This window comes from Sebastes fasciatus, chromosome 8, assembly GCF_043250625.1.
Source record: "Sebastes fasciatus isolate fSebFas1 chromosome 8, fSebFas1.pri, whole genome shotgun sequence".
Classification (NCBI taxonomy): Eukaryota; Metazoa; Chordata; class Actinopteri; order Perciformes; family Sebastidae; genus Sebastes; species Sebastes fasciatus.
In genome coordinates this window covers 6195238-6216474 of record NC_133802.1, presented here as the reverse complement: position 1 = coordinate 6216474, position 21237 = coordinate 6195238, and the positions used below count along the sequence as shown (strand labels likewise).

At 41.8% G+C, this 21237-nt stretch overlaps 1 protein-coding gene across 1 annotated transcript; it reads left to right on the top strand.

Moving 5' to 3' along the window:
• Positions 1 to 491: 491 nt before the first annotated feature.
• mfn2 (mitofusin 2) lies at positions 492 to 19233 on the top strand. Its single transcript, XM_074642965.1, has 18 exons — positions 492 to 847; positions 2798 to 2979; positions 4185 to 4320; positions 5203 to 5365; positions 5514 to 5638; positions 7159 to 7267; positions 7807 to 7914; positions 9700 to 9853; positions 10592 to 10659; positions 10860 to 10981; positions 11423 to 11549; positions 11796 to 11900; positions 12690 to 12792; positions 14284 to 14504; positions 14800 to 14955; positions 15372 to 15568; positions 15704 to 15838; positions 16612 to 19233. Exons 2-18 carry the CDS (start codon positions 2802 to 2804, stop codon positions 16679 to 16681), a joined length of 2277 nt encoding a protein of 758 aa, XP_074499066.1. The 5' UTR covers positions 492 to 847; positions 2798 to 2801; the 3' UTR covers positions 16682 to 19233.
• Positions 19234 to 21237: the final 2004 nt, after the last annotated feature.

The window sequence follows — 21237 nt, the reverse complement described above, 5'->3', positions numbered from 1 at the left end:
TGTTGATACCAATTCACAGCATGGCTTTTTCTATGGTGTTCCTCAAGGTCTTGGTGTCTTAATGTGGAATTTTGGAGGGATTATTGATCATTTTTATCAATTTTTGAGTGGTAAACAAAAAGGTTAAATTTAGCACCAAATCTGTGTAACAAATGTTATCAACCCACAATATAATAGAGCATGTGAATGTCCATCACAAACTTATATCATCATGTTCTAAGCCCTGATACACTTTCACAATTTATTTTAATTAATTAATTAATTATTTTTTATTTCTTATTAATGATTAAAATCACTTGACACACAGTGCTAAACTGGATCTCAAATTAATCTTCAGGTTCCCAGCTTTCAGATGATGTACACCACTTCTATGTGGCATCTACTGCTGACCTGCTATCTCCCCCTGAACATCCCCTGTCCCACAGCCCTAAATGTAAAACCGGTAGTCTCGTGAAGCGAGTGAAGCATCGAAACCTCTTCTCGCGATACTTGTGCACCGGGTCGATCGAACCGTCTGCTGCTTCCAGCTCAACTCATCTCTGGTAGCCTAATCAATTCGCTGAAAGACCGGCTGTTTGGGGAAACACCCAGTTTGGAATACATATATTAGTGTATTTATTATCGGAATTAGTGACAGTGCTACAAAAGAGCTGGCTATCAAACCTGCGCTCGCTCTAAACACTCAGCGACGCCCCCTTCACTCACTAGCACAGCGAGCTAACCATAGCTACGGTTGCTAACACCCAGTCCTCAGTAACGTTAGTAGCTAGGTATCTGGTAGACATTTCAACAGCTGAGGGGGCCAGGATGCAAGAGGATTATTTGTGAGGAACGATCCCCATCCACGGTAAGTCACACACCGGATGCTAGCTAACGTTAGCATCCAGTCTGAGTTCACTTCACTGGAAGGCTAAGTTAGTTAGCTTGTAGTTAGCTTTAGCATTCATGGATTCGTCCCCAGTCAATGCGTTGTCATGCCAATCAGGACCAGTCTAGTTACAGCCCGTTAACGTTAACACAAGGAGAAGGACATGTGAGTGACGTAAGATACGGTAGATGAGCTATTATAACGTTAGAGGTTTAAGTTATAACGTTAGACAGCCTGATGACATGCTCCTCAAACACTAGCTATGTTATTTAACGCTAGCTTAACGTCATAGATTTCAGCTGGATGTGTCTGTGTCGCTTTTCAATGTGTGTTGGTGTTACATTTAGTAAGTTACCCGATGTTTAAACGAGTAAAAGAAGACCTTCAGACCATACCTATAGTGTTACCTTCAAACTGTGTGAAAGGTCACATCAGAGTAATGGCCTCCGGGCGGTCAGCCTCCCCACAGAGGTCTCACCACAGAGGTCCCACCACAGAGGTCTCACCACAGAGGTGGACACCGTCACGAATTCAGGTAATGCTAAAATCTTTCGCAGTCCAATAAAACAGGTAGTTAAAACGTTATTGTTTTTCTTTAAGTTTAAGCTGACAATGTCAGAGAGCTGTCAGTCTATGGTAGTGTCTGAGGCCTCAGTTTGTGTTGGACTATACTGTTTAGGCGTTCCTTTTGTTTTGGTAAATGGACTTGCACTTATACAGTATAGCACCTTTCTAGTCTTCCGTCCACTCAAAGCGCTTTACACTACATGTCAGCATTCACTCACACAATCATACAGGGATAGCAGAGGCTGTATCCAGCATTTTTGGAGCTTGACTCATACTAGGGCGTCTCATCCTCTGCTGCTTTGACTTTAAACTTGTTTATGAGTGCCCCAACTTTATGAATGGGCAATACTAAATCAGTGAGTGGAGTAGCCCTTTAAGATTAGGAATAAAGGTCAACATGTCCCATCTTGTGCTTCAAGTCAGCATTGATTATTTCAATATTCAAGCTAGCAACTTTACCAAGTCTTTGGAGTTGTAAATGGTACCGTTCTTGTCTTCTGACCACTCAAACCCGCTTTACACTACATGTCAGCATTCACATACACACATTCATACACTGATGGCAGAGGCTGCCATGCAAGGTGCCAACCTGCCCATCAGGATCTAATTTTAAATACTGATTCACACACCGATGGCACAGCCTTCGGGAGCAATTGGGGTTCAAGTATCTTGCTTAAGGACACTTCGACATGTAGATGAGCTGGGGATCGAACTCTTCCGATTGGTGGACGACCTGCTCTGCCTCTAAGCCACAGCCGCTCTTGTCCACTCAGTATATGTTTCGATGCATGAAGTACTAAAGAATGTGCAGGAAGCGGATCATGCAGATTCCTGAGGAAGAAGCTAACATGAAAAAAATTATACAACAATACAAATATATTTGATATTTGAATTGGAAACCAAAACAAGTTATTGAATATCAGAAGGTTAAAACTGGCAGTATCTTATCTTTTGTATTATCATGTACAATTCCTCTGAAGTAGAATGGGTAAGCATAAAAAAGAGATACCTAAAATAGACACCTAAACTGAAATTAAATTCCTGGCTAAGCCATTAAATTACAGATACATCTTTCAGCTACAACCAGGTAGTGTTTTGAATGCTGAAAGTTGGTGATGGACTGGTTACCTCCAGCACTGATGTATATTATTGTTGGGTGTGTAAAATTGTAGTTTGGACAACGCTACTTTAAGCAGTTTGTCAATCCAGTCTACAGTGAGATGGTGAAGGTATTTAAAATACACATTTGCACTACTAAATGTTTGTGTCTCATTTTCTTTCACTACAAGTGTATTTCAGATTTCAGTTTTGACTCTTTTGCCAGACATGCTTCTAAGGGTGTTTTTGATGTCCCCTGTCCAGTGCCATGTCTCTGGTTTTCCCAAGACCCAACAGCAACGCAGTCCACGGCAAGAAGGATAAGAGACTGATGGCGGAAGTGAATGCATCGCCACTCAAGCATTTTGTCACAGCAAAGAAGAAGATCAACGGGATCTTTGAACAGTTGGGGGCCTACATTAAGGAGAGCGCTTCCTTTCTAGATGGTAACCCTCCCGCCTGCATTTGCTCTCCTTTCACACATGCACTATTGCATTATGATAATCTGAAGGCAATTTAACATGTTGGTCTCATATCTGAATAAGTACCCGGATGACTTGTAACAATCAATCATTTATCATTTATTAATGACCACACGACTGAGGTTGGTGGAATTTGCTTTTCACAATACAGCAGTGTCGATAACATCAAAACACTTAGACATCACATTAGACACACGACTAACACAACAGACATTATTAACATTTTACCACAAGATGAAATTCACAGACTCTATTTACAAAGGTTTTAAGTGCAGTGCTTCTGTCATTGTTAGTGAGAAGTGTTCAGAGTTCTTATTGCAGTGGGGGAAAACTTTTTAGGATTTGATAATGATAATGATTTGGCAGGCACAGCTGCAATATTACTAGGTTGGACATATTTCCGTATCGCTTTCAACACAGCACAACAAGTCAGAATTTAATGCAATGGGGATGTCACGATACCAGAAATCTAGTAGTCGATACCAATACCAGTGAATTTCCACGATTCTCGATACCCAATTCGATACCACGGTAAAAAAAAAAGAGGAAAATGATGAGACTTTATTCCTCAGGTATAGCTCAATGACTGTAAGAAAACAGCCGAGGCTGTACACGCACTCTCTCTATATATATCCTCAGATTGCAAGCAGTAGTTCAAATTCACTGACATGGTGACAGACCATTAGGCCATTAAATATTTATTTAAAATGCTAATGTTATATTTTGATGACGGATGACACAGACCGGTTAGGATGATAGCCTACTACTACGAGCTATGGTTACATTACGTTAGCCAAAACACGGTAGCCTTCAGCGTTTTGCCATTGCAAGCGTTGTATGGAACATACTTGGCTACAAAATAATGCCAGCTGTCTCAAACAAAAATAATGGTAACGTGTAGGCTATATCAGGATAAAGGTAACAAGTAGTTGTTAATTTAACGTTAACATGAATTGAAACTCGCTCACCGTTGCTTGCAAAATAATTTCTGTTTCCTCTGGGACCTGCTTGAATCTGGCATTAAACATTATGATATCAGTCTGAAAACATGCCAAATCTGATATATAGTTTTGTATGATACTGCCAGACTACAGAGGCTTATCTATGGAAACTCCACATACTGTATAACTGGAATGATTGACCTCTGTTCAATGACCTCTGCATGTTAGATACCTACAAAAATGAAGAGCTGGACCCGGTCACCACAGAGGAGCAGGTCCAGGAGGTCCGGGGTTACCTCGCCAAGGTGGCAGGGATTGGAGAAGTGCTCGCCCGCAGGCATATGAAGGTGGTCTTCTTTGGGAGGTATGTATATCTGTTTCTTAGCCTCTCTCTCTAATTGTAGAACTTACTTTATCTATATTGAATCAAAATTACTTGGTTTTATTACAGCCACATTTTGTTTCTTAATTTTTTTCTTTATTGAAGGTCACATATTATGCAAAATGCACTTTTTTTTTTATGGCTTTTAAACATAAATATATGTCCCCGGTGTGTCTGCAGACCCCCAAAGTGTCAGAAAAAAACATCCTCTCTCTTTTTCTCCTTCTACATCTATCAGAAAACCTGTGTAAGAACGAGCGGGTCAGAATTCTATTTAAGTATTATTTACCGGAGCAAAATTGTCAGGGAAACCTGTAATCTTGGCTGAGGATGTTGTTAATTTCTCTCGGATTTCGGATCGGATTCCTGCTGGAATGTGTGCTGTGTGAAGTTTTTGGTTTAGAAAATGTTTTACTCCGGTTATTATTCGCGGTTGAAGCGCCGCCAAACTAAGTGTAGCTCACACACAGTGAATCCCCGGCTGCAGTGACGCTGTGTTGACGACAATTGATTGAAACGCTGACCAATCAGAGCAGACTGGGCTTTTTTGGGAGGGGGTCTTAAAGAGACGGGCACTGAACCTCGCTTTTCAGACAAAATACAGGCATATTCAGGTAGACAATATGCAAAGAATAGTGTTTTTTGAACAATACAGCATGTAAACATGTTCTAGTAGAAACCTCAAATACACGTATGAATGTGAAAATCAGCATAATATGTGACCTTTAAACTAATCCAATTCTGTGTAGCTTTAAAAAAAAAAAAAAAATTACAAATGTTAAATTTGACCTGAAACTGGAGGATTAAACATCAACTCAAAGTAAAGCTAGGGCATTGCTGACAGGCCTGTCATTTGTTCTACAGGACCAGTAATGGAAAGAGCTCAGTGATCAATGCCATGCTGTGTGACAAAGTGCTGCCGTCTGGAATAGGACACACCACCAACTGCTTCCTGAGGGTGGAGGGCACAGATGGCAATGAGGCCTTCCTCCTCACTGAAGGCTCTGAGGAGAAGAAGAGCATAAAGGTCAGCAGAGCTCACTGATTATGCAAATTGGTCAAATTGTCTCCATTCCATACCTCCATACCTCCACAACTCCAGTCTGTAGAAGTGGAACGTTGGTCTTCGCTGTGTATGTGAACCCATCTGATGCTGATGTTGTGTCCGTTTACAGACGGTGAACCAGCTGGCCCACGCTCTCCACCAGGATGAGGACCTGGATGCCGGCAGCTTGGTCTGTGTCATGTGGCCTAAAGCCAAGTGTGCTCTGCTCAGGGATGATCTGGTGTTGGTGGACAGGTCAGACACAAGTCAACACTATTTAATCAACAAATCATCTCCATCACCTGTTTGTCACATGAGCTTTTTTTTGTGGCAAAAGGCAAACAAATGACTCTTACTAAGCTGGCATGTGCATGCTATTATTACACGCTTATTATGCTCATGCAATAATGGTGGAATAAAAATAGCAATACTAATCAATTCAATTTATTTTTATATAGCGTGAAATCATAACAGAAGTTATCTCGAGACGCTTTTCATATAGAGCAGTCTAGGCCCTACCAAACATAATTATAGTGTATTTGATAGGGCGAGGAACATCTGGCATTGCCATTTTCAAAGGGGTCCCTTGACCTCTGACCTCAAGATATGTGAATGAAAATGGGTTCTCTGGGTACCCACGAGTCTCCCCTTAACAGACATGCCCACTTTATGATAATCACACACAGTTTTGGGGCAAGTCATAGCCAAGTCAGCACACTGACACACTGACAGCTGTTGTTGCCTGTTGGGCTGCAGTTTGCCATGTTATGATTTGAGCATATTTCTTTATGCTAAATGCAGTACCTGTGAGGGTTTCTGGACAATATTTGTCATTGTTTTTTGTTAATTGGTTTCCCAAAATAAATATATACGTTTGCATAAAGCAAACATATTTGCCTACTCCCATGTTGATAAGAGTATTAAATACTTGACAAATCTCCCTTTAAGGTACATTTTGAACAGATAAAAAATGTGCGATTAATTTGTGATTAATCCTGATTAACTATGGACAATCATGTGATTTATCGAGACTAAATATTTTAATCGATTGACAGCCCTAATATTTGAAAATTAATCAAGAGTTAAAATTGGTAGTAGTAATAGTAATTGGTGATGTCACAATACCAGACATTTAGTAGTCGATACCAATACCAGTGAAATATCACAATTCGATATCAATTTGATACCACTGTTAAAAACAAAAATAAAGCAATTAATCCCATGTACGCCAACATCCACTCCTTTATTACAGTTTGCATACTGGTTTTTGTTAGTAAGTTAAACAGGTCATAATTCCCTCTCTAATATCTATTTTATATTGCTGTGAAAACATCTCCTTCAAACAACTGGATTTATTCAAGTTTCTTGCAAAAAACTACATTTTACAAGATTACATTTGAACACATCATGATAATGTTAGAATTTACCTTTGCCCAATACAAATTATTATTGAATGCATCATGATATAAATCAATGGCACCTCCTGTGTTGAAATCATCAGAACGAGAGCTAGTCAACGTTAGCCGTTAGCAGCCGGTAAGCAGCACAGATCTGCACGGAGCAAACCGCTAACGTTAACTAGCTCTCGTCCTGCCGATTTCGACCCGGATTTGTTGTTCACAATGTAACATCATGAGGGGGAAATAAATCAGGTGCGTCCCCTGGAAGCGTAGATAGTGAGTTTACTGTATCCCAAACACATTTTCTGTCGTCCCTGGGACGATGAGCAGAGGGACTGCTGTTTGCTTATTTTACTTTCTGTTTCCCCCCTCCAGCCCAGGTATCGATGTTACCACGGAACTGGACAGCTGGATCGACAAGTTCTGCCTGGATGCTGATGTATTTGTTCTGGTGGCAAACTCTGAGTCCACACTAATGCAGACGGTGAGACATGACAGCTGCGTGTGTCATTCTAGACGGAGCCAGTATGTTTAAAAAGAGCGATTGGTCTCTGTAGAATCTGTAGTTTGAGACAGATTCTGTCAGTCGGCTCCAGAACTAAGTGAACTGCTGTATGATGAGATAGTGGAATAATCTGCAGGACTGCAGGGGCCATGTCCACCATGTGTTTTGTGGTAGGCTAATTGTCCCGCCCCACCTCCACTGTGATTGGACGTCTGAGTAAAAAGTGACAGTGACGAGTGTAACGTTTTACCCAAAGTTGAAAATGTTTCTACTCTTGGATACCAGGAAAAAAAACATACATGCAGCAGTTCGGCACAGAATAGACGCTCAGGGCCTTGTCACGCTGCTGCCGTTTTTACCATTAGTGTAAATACGCGGCGCTCCCATTGCAAAGCATTAAAAAAATACGCTGACATCAGGAAAAAAGCTTTGGTGGACATGGCCCCTAAATTTGCTAATGCTAATGTTTTAAATGTATGATGTCTTTTAAAACGGTTGTAAATGATGTCTTCCTACAGGAGAAGTCCTTCTTTCACAAGGTCAATGAGCGGCTCTCCAGTCCCAACATTTTCATCCTCAACAACCGCTGGGACGCCTCAGCCTCAGAACCTGAATACATGGAGGAGGTCAGTCAGCTTCACTCTGGCAAAGCGTCTACACCTGGGAACACACACACAGAAATTTAAAATGTGCCACCATATTTAACATTTTGTATAGTGTAGGGATGTCACGAGAACAGACTCACTTCAAGGTGATGCCAAAATTCTGAAAACGTGACGGTACTCGTATTTCTACAGTACCGCGGGGGGCTCAAGAATAATGGCGTCCCGTCATCCTGGGGAGGCGAGGACAATAGAAAATGTGTTTGGGGCGCAGTAAACTCACTATTGATACATCCAGGGGACTCAACCTCTTTTTTCCCTAATAATGCTACATTATGAACAACAAATCCGTGTTGAAATTGGTGGCCGATCGATTGGACTCCCTTAACAATGTCCTGATCAAAATGCGGCAATAAATCCAACAGAAATTAAAATAAAAGGCAGGACAACACAAACCATTACAATTTCAGCACCTCTAAATGGATAGCGGTTTGAAATGCAGCACCAAAGCTCATTGACTCAATAGAGCGCTGGAAAGCACCTCTTGTATTTCACGCCATTTTACGTTTTTGTTTTTCGTTTCTTAAAAATGAACCACTTAGTATCCGGTTAATGGGTGTCGGGCTATCGAAAGTAAAACTAACAAAAACTAACATCCCTAATTCACGGGTATCCTCGCACCTAGAGCTTCCTCCTGGCACCCGTGAGTAGTACTTTATAGTCTTTAAAGGTTCTCTATATGATATCCAGAGAATTAATATAGCGGCAAACACCTATTTGCTATGTAAAGATATAGAGGAGGGACGTCTACCTGAACAGAGAACTAAGTCGTTCTCCCTCTGTGTGTGCTGTAGTCCGAGCTTCTCTGTGCTTTGTTGACATAACTGAGCCTGCAGCGTGTGCCTTTTAGCGCATGTGAGTGTGCCCCACGGACTTGCTCATGGCCACCGCTCTGCACTGCTCTCATATGGTGGTTACAGCTGATAACGTTCAATGTCGTTACGTAAGCGTAGTGTTAACCCTCCGGTTCCCCCCCCCCCCAAGGTAGACACTGATAGCTCTGTCAGCACTGTTGCCGTTGTTTGCACTGTTAGCACCGTTAGCTGCGAGCCACCGGCTCAGCTGTTGCCATGTTGAGAGCAGCATGAGCAACACTGAGAGTGTGGAGGCAACAGATATGCTCTGAATATCGAATTAGTGCCTTTTTAAAGATGATGGACCTTATTAAAGTGTTCATTGGTACCCAGAGAGAGCAAAGCCTGTGACACAGACTAAAAAGTGAGGTCATTACTATACAGTCCAAATTGTTGATAAGAGGAAAGTATCGGTACAACATGGAACACTATTAACCTGTTGCTGACTCAGCAGTAGCCTTAGATTAGGTGAACAGCTTAGATGGTATTCATTTTCTCTACACTCCATCTGGTCTGCTGGAAGTGACCTGAGGATCACCTCCTGCTTCACAGGCCTCTGCACTCCCTGACTAATATCCTGTATCCAATTTTAAATCCTTCTCAGTGACCCCCGGTGTTATCTAACCTTGTTGATAATACAGTTAACAGGTTTTATTTGCCCAGATTTGAAAATATCTGCAGTTGAGACATTTGTTTTTGGTTCATTCACAGGTTGTTGAATGAATAGGCTGAAAGCAACAGACATATACGACAACAGTTTACTGCCAGATTGTTTAATCTTTCTTAACATTTTTCCCTCAAACAAAAAATATATGGCAGCAGCTTGGTGGTTCAGCGGTTACCATCGTTGCTCTACAATAATAAACAAAGTGCATTGTTGTTGTTGTTGTGTCAGGTCCGTAGGCAGCATATGGACCGCTGCACCAATTTCCTGGTGGATGAGCTGGGTGTGGTGGACCGAGCCCAGGCCAGTGACCGCATCTTCTTCGTCTCTGCCAAAGAAGTACTTCAGGCTCGTGTGCAGAGGGCTCAAGGAATGCCGGAAGGAGGTGGGGATGCTTGTCAGTCAGTCATCGCGATAGGGCTGGGACGAAACACCTATCTTTCGATTCTATACTATCACGATACTTGGGTGCCGATTCGATAAGTATTGTGATTCTACAAGAATTGCGATTCGATACTGCAAAGTCAAATATATCAGTCATTGTCAGGAATTATTTATTACATTTTTTCCAGCAACCCAAAAATCAAAGGATAAAGACATTTCCCTCACAACTTAGTGGGATTTTTCAATTTATAAGGGACATGTAATGTTTTCCCTTTGTTAACACCTTATTTTGAAAACCGGACGTAGTCACACGTGTATACTTCCGCTAACTTCGCCAAGTCCGTCTCTAGTTCTCTCCTGTCAGCTCCGTTCTCTTTATACATCCATGGTCAGCTCCATCGGGGTCGTTTGAATGCATTTAACATAAATGTCAGTATATGGGTGCTCTATAGCGTCAGCCGATTTGACCACGGAGATGCGATTGACGGCTGGCTTGATTGCACGTTACGATAGGATAACGTTTCCTGTCCGTGCCAGAGTTAGCATGCAGCTTTAGCCGTGATGTCTAGCTCTGCTTTTCCTGCAATGTGCATACTTTACTGGATGTGTAGTGTTTACCACTTTGGATTTAAAATGTGAGGGTGCAGGTCTAGCTTTGAAAAGACCACATTAAATGTGGACTGTTTGGAAAAATATTCTACAGTTTTCTACAGTATTACATTTTGTTGTCTTGTTTCAGGTGGAGCTCTTGCAGAGGGATTTCAAGCCAGAATGTTTGAGTTCCAGAACTTCGAGAGGCGATTTGAGGTAAAATCCTCGTACGTGTTACAGCTGGGAATACGGTTTTAATGGGTCACAGATTTGAATACTCAGATTAATTTATAAGTAAAGTTATTTCAGTTATTTCAGCCGGACTTAGAGTAGTGAGGTATCCACTGAATCATGTAACCTATCCATTGTTCTTGAGTTGATGTCTGGATTGTCGGGCTGTCTGTTGCTGTGTGTAGGAATGTATCTCACAGTCGGCGGTGAAGACCAAGTTCGAGCAGCACACAGTGAGGGCCAAACAGATCTCCGAAGCCCTGCGTCGCATTATGGATTCCGTACACATTGCTGCACAAGAACAGAGGTGAGTCAGGTATTATAAAGCAGATTGTTCAATGCATAGATGGAGACGGTATGTGAACCAAAGTCTGGAAACACATTTGATCATCTGCCCTCAGATACCTTTACACTGTTACATATCGTCTAGACTGCAGGAGTGTCGGTTAGTTCAGACTGTAAACACTCTTCATCCAGAGATGGAATGATCGGAGAAATAATTCACATATATGGTTTTCATTGTAACAAAGATACCATCTACAATTTACTAGGGCTGGGACGATTCACCTACCTCCCGATTCGATACTATCACGATACTTGGGTGCCGATTCGATATGAATTGTATTAATAATAATAAAGAAATAAAAAAAATCGTGATACGTAGGTGAATCTATTTATTTTTCCCACCCCTACAATTTATAGTGTTATCAAATAACGATCGACTGTGCGTGTGTGTGTGTCTTGGTAGGATCTACTGCCTTGAGACCAAAGAGGACCGTCAGGACCGATTGGAGTTTATAGACAAGCAGTTGGACTTGTTGACCATGGACTGCAAAGCCAAGATCAAGAAGATTACTGAGGAGGTGGAGAGACAGGTGAACCCCAACACGACATCATAACATACCTGCCTTCTCAGCAGCTGCAGTGGAACAGCTGGGCTTTAAGTTCTTTATTTAATCTCAATGGTGATTTGTGAAGTGATGGACTTGTGGGATCTATTTCCTCACTCATCAAATAAAAGTCAAAAGAAAAACAATTAAATTTCAAGTTCAACATGTGTCACAGATGAAGTGTCCTGGTTCTGCTGGTTTTAACGGGGAACGTTGTCTGCTCATGTTCAGGTGTCTAATGCTATGTCAGAGGAGATCAGGAAGCTCAACGTGCTGGTGGACGACTACCACATGGACTTCCACCCATCACCAGTGGTGCTCAAGGTCTACAAGAATGTGAGTATAACACAGATATTCAACAGAATTCTTTGTCCTTAATGTGAGCTTCACAGGGCAAGCTGACATGGAGCCCAAGCCCTCTGTCTATAACAACCACTTTTTTTTCCTGCACATTCAGATGTGTTTTGTTTTAATGAGTCTACGCAGCTGCCATACTGTCCACTTTCCATACTGTACTTTTTGGCAAGTTGACCTGTGGACAGATGCCAGTAGTGTTGCGCAGTATACACGGGGTTCCCGTGGGGTCTTAAAAGTCTTAAAATTACTTAAATACCCTGAATTTAAGCCCTTAAAATGTCATGAAATGTCTTAAATACAATTTTGGCAGGTCTTAAAAATTGCAAGCAGCAGTCTGCGTTTGTGAAAGCCGCTCTATCCGCCTCTTTACATGTGTGCAGTTTTTACAGTTTCATAATGAATCGCACATACTTTTACACTTCTCAGCGGTAGGACTGACTGGTCCTCACCGGGCGCATTTACTCCGCGACGGTCCGCACATTGCTCTAGTTCAGCTTTAGGGACAGCTTTAGTTAGCGCACCAATTTCTCATCAGATGTAATGCAAATTTGTCATAGGTTAGTTTACCCTTGACTCATACGATAGAAGAACGGCTGTCAGGTTTGATGTTAGTCATCAGTGAAACAGAGATGTAGATTTTATCTGGTCTGTGATGGACGTCGTATGTTGGTATCAGTATTCTGGCTCAGTGGTCAGGCACTCCCGACTCAGCAGTTGATTTTTTGACCGTTTCTTTGTTGTGGTTGTTTGTTTGTTTTTTTCTTCTAGGAGCTCCACCGACACATAGAGGACGGTCTGGGCAAGAACATGTCGGAGAGGTGCTCCACCTCCATCACCAGTTCCCTGCAGGCCACGCACACTGACATGATCGGTAACACTCCTCCTATTTATACCTGAGACATGCATGTATGTTAAATTGTTTACTATGACTGTAGTATCCTTATGTGGAAACATGTATGTAGCCACTCTGTGGCTGTTTTCGAAACCGCATACTGCATACTACTGAGGAGCGCAGTATACAGTATACAGTAGATACTGTATACTGCGTTCCTCAGTAGTATGCAGTATGTGACAGTTAAAGTGATGTATTTAGCAGTATGCTAGACGAGGCTTAAGCCTTCAAACCAGCTCTTAAAGCACAGGACAAAAAAACTAACTTGTACCACTATTACAATATTATCAAAAAATACAACTTTGATTTTGTTGTTTATGTTGTGCTTGTTTACTTTATAAGATACTGCAGGTTTAAACTATTTATTCTGACAGCTCATAAAGAAGTCCGACAAACAGGATCATCAACGAGGAGAGACGGGAAATATAAAACATTCATCCACAACGTTTACTTTACTCAAACTGCTTTTTCAGTTACAGCAACAGGACTGATCTCCCTCCAGATATTAGAGAAATGTTAAAAAAGTGTCATGTTGTCTCATCAGGAACCTCTCTGCCCCGTCAGAAGCTGCTCTTTCCCTCTCCTCTTCTCTCTCCTCTCCTCTTCTCTCTCCTCTTCCTCTCCTCTCATCTTCTCTCGCCACTCTGCCACTCTGCTGCTCTGCAGCCGCTCTGTGAGCGTCACTGGCCGGCTCTCCAGCGAGCTACGCCCGCGGGTGATTGTGGAGCTTTTTAACTCGAAAAAAGGCAAATAAACACAGGTTCCTGTTAATTTATAATGGACATCTGTGTTGTGATATTTAAACAAACTATCCGTCAACAAGGAAATCAAAGCCTCTCGTCTACAGACCGGTCTCTAGAGAGCTCCAGCAGCTCATAGCGGTCTCAGAGCGTGACTACCCGGCTTGCTGGCAGCGACCCGGGCAGGCGCTCGCTGGCTGTCACGGTATTCTGTGGAGCTTCTAAACTCCGACAACGGTGGAACAAATGTTCGATTCGCCATCTAACTTCGTAAAACTGCCGATATTAATAATCTACACAGTTGATTTCTCGCCTCAAAAACTTTCAGAAGTGAATTTAGTGTTGAAATGGCTACAGAAAACGTAAAAAAAGAGCAGCTTCTGGCTGCTGTTTTTATACCCGTAGCCTGTGCTGTTCCGGCGCTTTGCATTGTGGGATACAGTAGGCGAGATAGACAGGTCCGATGCATACTGGAGAATTTTTCCAAATCAGTACGTCATCCGGGTATTTCTGGCATACTGGAGATTTTGCTTTTGTTCGCATACTGCATACTACATACTACATTTTGGCCAAATCAGTACGTACTACTAGTATAGTATGCGGTTTCGAAAACAGCCTGTGTGTCACTGACATTAGTGCTAAATTATGACTGAATATGTTGTATTGATTCTTTGCTGTGTGTGTGTGTGTGTGTGTGTGTGTGTGTGTGTGTGTGTGTCTGTGTGTGCAGAGGGTCTGAAGCCTCTGCTGCCCAACCCGGTCAGAGAGCAGGTAGACAAGCTGGTTCCTCGTCAGTGCTTCAGCCTCAGTTATGACCTGGCCTGTGACAAGCTCTGCAGTGACTTTCAGGAGGACATCAGCTTCCACTTCTCTCTGGGCTGGACCATGCTGGTCAACCGCTTCCTAGGGGCCAAGAACACCCGGCGGGCCCTCATGGGCTACAACGACCAGGTAACACCACCTTGGTCAGATGACGCTCGTCCCTAAGACAATCCTGAAAATATGCACAACCAGGGCTAATTTGACCTATTTTACTAGTTGCAAAACAATCCAAGTTTTACATTGATTGGTTGATTTATGGCAACATTGTGTGTATCACAACACATTGTGTCTGTTCTTGAGGTCTAACAAAGAAAACATTTGGTTTCAGCCATGTTTCACAGCTTTCATTAGTAGAGCTGGCAGCAGATGAGTTAGTGATATGAACAAGTGCTCTGTGCTGTTCTCAGCTGTGTTCTCCCTGCAGGTCCCTCGGCCCATGGCCCTGACTCCAGTCAGCACCAGCATGCCTCCATTCCCACAAAGCTCCATGACCCAGGAGGAGCTGATGGTCTCCATGGTGACTGGTCTTGCCTCCCTTACATCTCGTACTTCCATGGGTGTCCTTGTGGTCGGCGGCGTGGTGAGTATTAATAGAGTAGTAATCAGGGCTCTAAACTGACTTTTTTCACCATCCTCCCAGAACCGTCCCGAAATACAACCCAAGCTAACTATTATCATTAGTTAATCATTCAAAGTGACCTTTAACATAAATCGAACATCAAAAGTGGTTTATATATTTATGATTTATCCAAAACCTTTTTTTATTTTCAAGTCATTTAACGATTTTTTAATATATATAATTTGCATTTTTGTTTTGATTTTGATGTTAACAATGCAGCTAAATTAAATTGTAATATGTGTAAAAAGTAGCTTTTGTCTAATGTCATAGTAGCTCATATTTCTGCAGTCAAATTCTGCTTCAGTGTGTGGTTAGCTATCAGAGGGAGGAGGGTACCATTCAGCCAGACCTAAAGCTTTGTTGGTGTGTGTGTGCAGATCTGGAAGGCAGTGGGCTGGCGTCTGATCGCCCTGTCAGTAGGTCTGTACGGGCTCCTCTACATCTACGAGCGGCTCACCTGGACCACCAAGGCCAAGGAGAGAGCCTTCAAGAGACAGTTTGTGGACTACGCAAGCGAGAAGCTGCAGCTCATTGTCAGCTACACCGGATCCAACTGCAGCCACCAAGTCCAGCAGTGAGCATGTTAAAACAGTTTGACACTCAGAGCAGTTATGATGTCTAGTTTTTTATTTTGATTTGAAAGAAGAACCTCTTTGTTATTATAACGTTGTCTTACCCTGTTTGCGTCCCTTCTGTCTGTATTTATCAGGGAGTTGGCTAGTGTGTTCGCTCAGCTCTGCCAGCAAGTAGACGTCACCCGTCAGAACCTCGAGGATGAGATCTCTGAAATGAACAGCAAGATCGAGCTGCTGGACAGCCTACAGAGCAAGGCTAAGCTGCTGCGGTAAGAACCTTCGCCACACTCGGCATGCATATACAAACAGCCAGACAGATTCATGGGTGGAGTGGTGGTGGGGCTAATCATGAATGACGTTAAAGGAATACTTCACCCACAAAATGACCATTTGTTTATCATTCACCCCCGCGTTACCTTGAATTCTTGAAGAAAAGTTGTTTTTCTAAAATAATAAACTCTAATAAATAAGCTCAAGAGGGATTTAAACAATTATTATAATGTATTAAGGTACAAAACATACAATATTTCTATCCTCAAAGCCACCAGACTCCATTGACAGAAACAGTAATTTTACCTTGCTGATCATTGTAAAACACACTTCATTCAAACTCAACAGAAACAAAATAAAACTCCTCAAAACTGTCTTGGTCACACTTTCGACTGTTTCAACAATCACCAACTCTGGTTGCATTATACAGAAGCTTGACATCAGTAGTTTTAATTATGTATTATAATTATGCTTAGAGCTACTGTTAGGAAGTTAAACAAGTCATAATTCCCTCTCTATCGATTTTATATTGCTGTGAAAACATCTCGTTCAAACAACTGGATTTATTCAAGTTTCTCTCCAAAAACTTTGCCTATTGCTCATTTCTACTGAGCAGAGTTTGAACGCACCATAATGTAAACCTTTATAAAAATAACTTTTTTTTTTAACATTATAAACATGTTCTAGTAGAGAATTAAAGTACATATATGAACCTGAAAATGATCATAATATGTGACGTTTAATGGGTGTGTGTTTGTTTTGTTGTGTGTAGGAACAAGGCGGGCTGGCTGGACAGCGAGCTCAACATGTTCACCCAGCAGTACCTCCACCACAGCAAGTAAACCACACAGAGCATCCACCTGAGAGACTAAGCAACACCAGAGGGAACATTCGGTATACCTGCTGAATCTTCCCCTCTGGTTGACACACACTTCTGTAGTTTGAAGTTAATGAGAGGAAATACTCCACAATGTCCCGAACAGAGGAGGAGAAATAAAAGGGATAGTTTGGATATCTGATATGAGTGAAGGAGTTACCGGGTGGTTGTGATATGGATACATGGACTTGAGCTCAAAGGTGGGAGTCCCGTGGTCAGCTGGTGACTTGTCACACTAAAATATAAAGTTAAAAAATATATAAGATATTGAATATAAGCCACAACATGAATTAAAAATGTTTTAACCACAGACTCCAGAACTGAACAACATCCCCTCAGTGTATTTCCTGTTGCTCATTCTTAACCTTTTGGGCGCTTCCATGTTCAGTTGTGGCAATTATGCAAATGAGCATGAACCTGAGGGTCTCCAGATGGCTGATGGATCTGACTCCAGAACCGAAAGTACAGCCTGAGCTCTCCTTGCATCCTTATTAGCGCTGTTGAGTGACTTGTACCAGCTTCTGTCAGAACCCTCCACACTGTCCTTTTTAAATCGGATTCCAGTTAACTCTGCCATATTGAACTTGTGTAGATTTGATTCTGTATATACATTTTGAACACTGGACAAGTGCCATGCTGAAGTCAAAGGCAGTCCACATGAGGGAATGGAAGAAAGTGTCTTATGTTAGTAGGATAATGCAACATAATTTATTCCTCCAGTTGTAGTATATTTAGAAGAAGCCGTTTAGAAATGATCTCGGTGGAGTTGGAGGTTGCCTCTGGCAAAGAACTTGTATTGACATGCTCATATTTTTGAATCAAAGCGAGTACTACTTTTCACTTTTAAAGCTTAGTTTTATGAGCACTAAGTAGAACTGATCTTACATGTACACACACACATCCGAATGTTTTTGTTGAGCTTGTCACGGCTGTTCATGGTCTCAGAGTAGAGACTTCACACACTGATGGGGGATTATTCAAACACATCTTATCTAGATATAAACCCCTCATCCTATATGTAGACATTTGTTGAGTGTATTTCCTTTATTGTTCCCTCTGAGAGTAAACCTACATCTTCATTTTTGCGAGTATAAATTGTTTGGGCTGTGAAGAAGTTGAATATATTTTAGCATGTTAAACAATGAAGGTGAAAATATAAGATTCCTGTATGTTAACTTAAAGGGTAAGGGTAACTTAAGGGGGCATTTGTTGGGGACTATTTTCTGTATGGCGCAGAGGAATAAGATGCATCACATATACTACAAACGCAATACGTTTAGTGTTGGTTTGGCTCTACAGATAATATTGAAAAAATATTTACTGATTCTTTAACTGGACCTCTGTTATGAGTGATGATATAGCATAGCTACAGAAGACTAGTACCTGACTTCAATATCAGAAATTTGACTTTTTCTTGGGATTCTAACTTTAAAGGTATAATATGTAACTGTTGTCGGTTCCTGTCGGGCACACCTCCACAGCTCAACGAGCAGAGAGGGAGGGAGAGAGAGAGAGAGAGAGACAGCAGCGATGGTAGAGCGAGCTATAGAGTGACTGAAGAGAGGGAGCGGCGTTAGTGAGAACAAAGCAGCAAATCTGAGAAATAAAACGTTATTTTCCGATTGTTTTTACATTCTTAAACGCACAACTAACTCTGCGGGAAGTTGCCGAATTTTGAATGAATGCAGTCTTCCAGTCCGCTGGCTGTGGCTCAGCGCTGCTCTCGTCAAACTACAGACACACACCGATCATAGCTGCACTCTCAGCACAGAGAGGAGCCGGGGGGGTCACTGGAACACATGTACATAACTCAACCCGTTCCCATCCGTGAAATACGGCTGCTTTGCATCTAACAGAGTAAAGGGGGACTTGGGAGTCGGTAACAGAAGCCGAGGGGCGTGACAGAGTGGCGGCATTTGACCACCTGAGCGGGCTGCACACCCTGCGTGCTGTTATTGGCTGGGGGGTTGCACCCCCACGTGGAGCCCAAAGGCTGTTTGCAGACGCCCAGAAGCGTCCAGAGTAAAGCGAAATAAGAAGAAAAAGAGAAAATCCAGGCAGAGGGCTGCAGGGTCTCTGCAGAAACAGACAACACCACACACTTCTAGTGGGGTTTTAGATCATTCTTGCATATTATGCCTTTTTAAAGACGCCCTCTAAATTTTTGTAATAGTGCTCATAGCATCTTTAAATCTAAAGAGCCTGTGAGGTGTAGCAGCATACGCCTTCTCTTAAGTAACAAATGTCAGTACAGACATGCCAAAGATATGTCCGAGGTCATTTAGAAACCCCCAGAAAGCACTGGAGTTTATGTTTACACTGTAACACGTCCCACTCAGCAGATCGACTGGTCACTATTCTCCAGTAACCAAATTGAAGGGATTCTCATCAGAGATGTTAAAGCTTCAGTAGTAATTCAAGTGTGGAGAGACACCAGAGGCACATATTTTATTTCAGATTACCTGTCTCATGCACTACTGTCAGGATATAGTGACCGTTTTATAAAAATAACTTCTTTTTTTTAAAATCATATTTGCCCCATTTCTTCCCATTGCTGCTTTAATGTTATGTATTTATGTAAAACAATGGCTCTGACTATCAGATTTCGATATCATTATGAGCCTTTATAACCCACTATCGGTCAGTCTCTGCTCTGACACCTTACATTCGATGTCCTCAACAGCAACATGTTTTGATTTTCAAAACATCAGTGTGGAGTTCAGAGGGAACTTGGTACACTGAAACAAATGAGGGCGTGCAACTTAATTTTCAGCTTTTCTCTAATTCAACTTTTCTCACTATTTACAATGACTACTTATAAATGACCTCAGGCACCAGAGCGTCTTTCATGCGGACCTAATTGTCTCCACACATCTAATAAACCTCTCTTTCCCCAAACCAAATGTTAGAGGACAGTGTTTTCAATGTGAGATGGTACCGCTGACGACGGCTGCCTCTTGTGTATCATCACTACTCAGACCTTTTCTTTGTGCGTAGTAACGTTTTTTTGTCTTGCACTGAATGCACACTGTATGTGGGCCAAGGCCCTGTTACTGCAGAGGTGTCTATACCTGCCTCTGTCTGCCTCTGTCAAATATCACATTTCACTTCAAAAGGAAGTGGAAGGAATCTGAACAACATATGATGACGTATTTAAGAGTGGCCAAAGTAACACCATTTTTTTTAAATTGAATTGTATTCTTGGTTTCTAAAATGTGTATATGATGTAATTTAATAATTTGCCTTTCATTTGGAAATAATGGGGAAAGTGCTGAAGGAGACGAAACCACACCAGAGTGGATTTGCCTGAGTTTGTCCAGTATGTAAAAGTCTTGGTTTGATTGGGCCATGCTGTAAATTAAAAGCTATACAACTGTGTGTTGCCAAGTGAGCGGGAAGGCTGCAACACAACGCTTCCTTCAGAGTGAAGATATGCACTTTATGAATTTGCTGCTTTTTGAGTTTTTTTTTTCCTTCCATAAAGTTTGTCCACTCTACGCTCCACAAAGTAGCTTTTGACTTCAGAAAGGTGAAAGTCCCTGCATGCTGTGGCTGTTGTAGTTTGTTGTCTGGTTAAAATGTTCAAACATATGTATGTAAAAAAATAAAGGTGACCCCATGCAAAAAAAGAAACCTGTCAGTTTCTGACTCGAGACCAAACGTTCTAATGTGCTGTGAAGCCAGAGTGTGCAGATGTTCGTCCCCAGTGATGCACTCTAACCCTAACTACCACGGCTTTTTTCATTCTTGTTGGGTTTTTACATATATATTTTTTTATTGGCATGGATGCAATTTTGTGGCAAATTTTCTGTTCAAAGCTCAAAGGTGAATTTTGTGTTTACAGTACATGTATTGCTACACAAATTCATGTACTGTAAACACACATGCATATCCTGTTCCTGTGTATTACAGTATTGACTTTTCCCAGTAAACTTTTACTTGCTGTTGAAATGGGAATCTAAACAGCTCAGTGCGATACACAACAGCATTCAGGTAGACAGAACTGACATTCTTGTATCGTACAGTGAGCAGCCAGTGTCAACAAACAAGTTTGCATATAAGAAACATTTCCAGGGTTGACTCTGAGAAAACATGTTAACATTTTGACCAGTACAAGATGACAAAAATAACTTTTCATTTTGGTGACGGTGGCCAACTTACTGACACAATAACTAGGTTTAGAAGCATGAATGAAGTGTTTTGGGTGAGTTACTACCTTTTGCACACGTTATAGAGTTGTGATGTCCCATCAAACTGTTGTGACGATTGCACTTACAGTTTAGAGAATGTTAAAGACCGTTTAAAAAAATGAGCCAAAGCGATTGAGGAAAACCTGTCATGATTTCAACAATGTGGATGCGAGACTTCTCAGAGCGAGACTTGGTTAGACAGAACAACAAACAGACCCAATCAAGCGAAATGTAAATAAAAAAGGTTTTATTTCTCTGTAGGGTCCTTTCCATAATGTTGTCAGACACTTGCAGTGACAATCTGAGCCCGTCAGTGGCAAAAAGAAGCACT

Bases quoted from the DNA above. Each gene is read 5' to 3' on its own strand.
- mfn2 (XM_074642965.1), top strand. From the start codon at position 2,802: ATGTCTCTGGTTTTCCCAAGACCCAACAGCAACGCAGTCCACGGCAAG. The intron at 4,321-5,202 runs GTATGTATATCT...TTTGTTCTACAG, and splicing joins AAGGTGGTCTTCTTTGGGAG to GACCAGTAATGGAAAGAGCT. The intron at 14,505-14,799 runs GTAACACCACCT...TTCTCCCTGCAG, and splicing joins TCATGGGCTACAACGACCAG to GTCCCTCGGCCCATGGCCCT.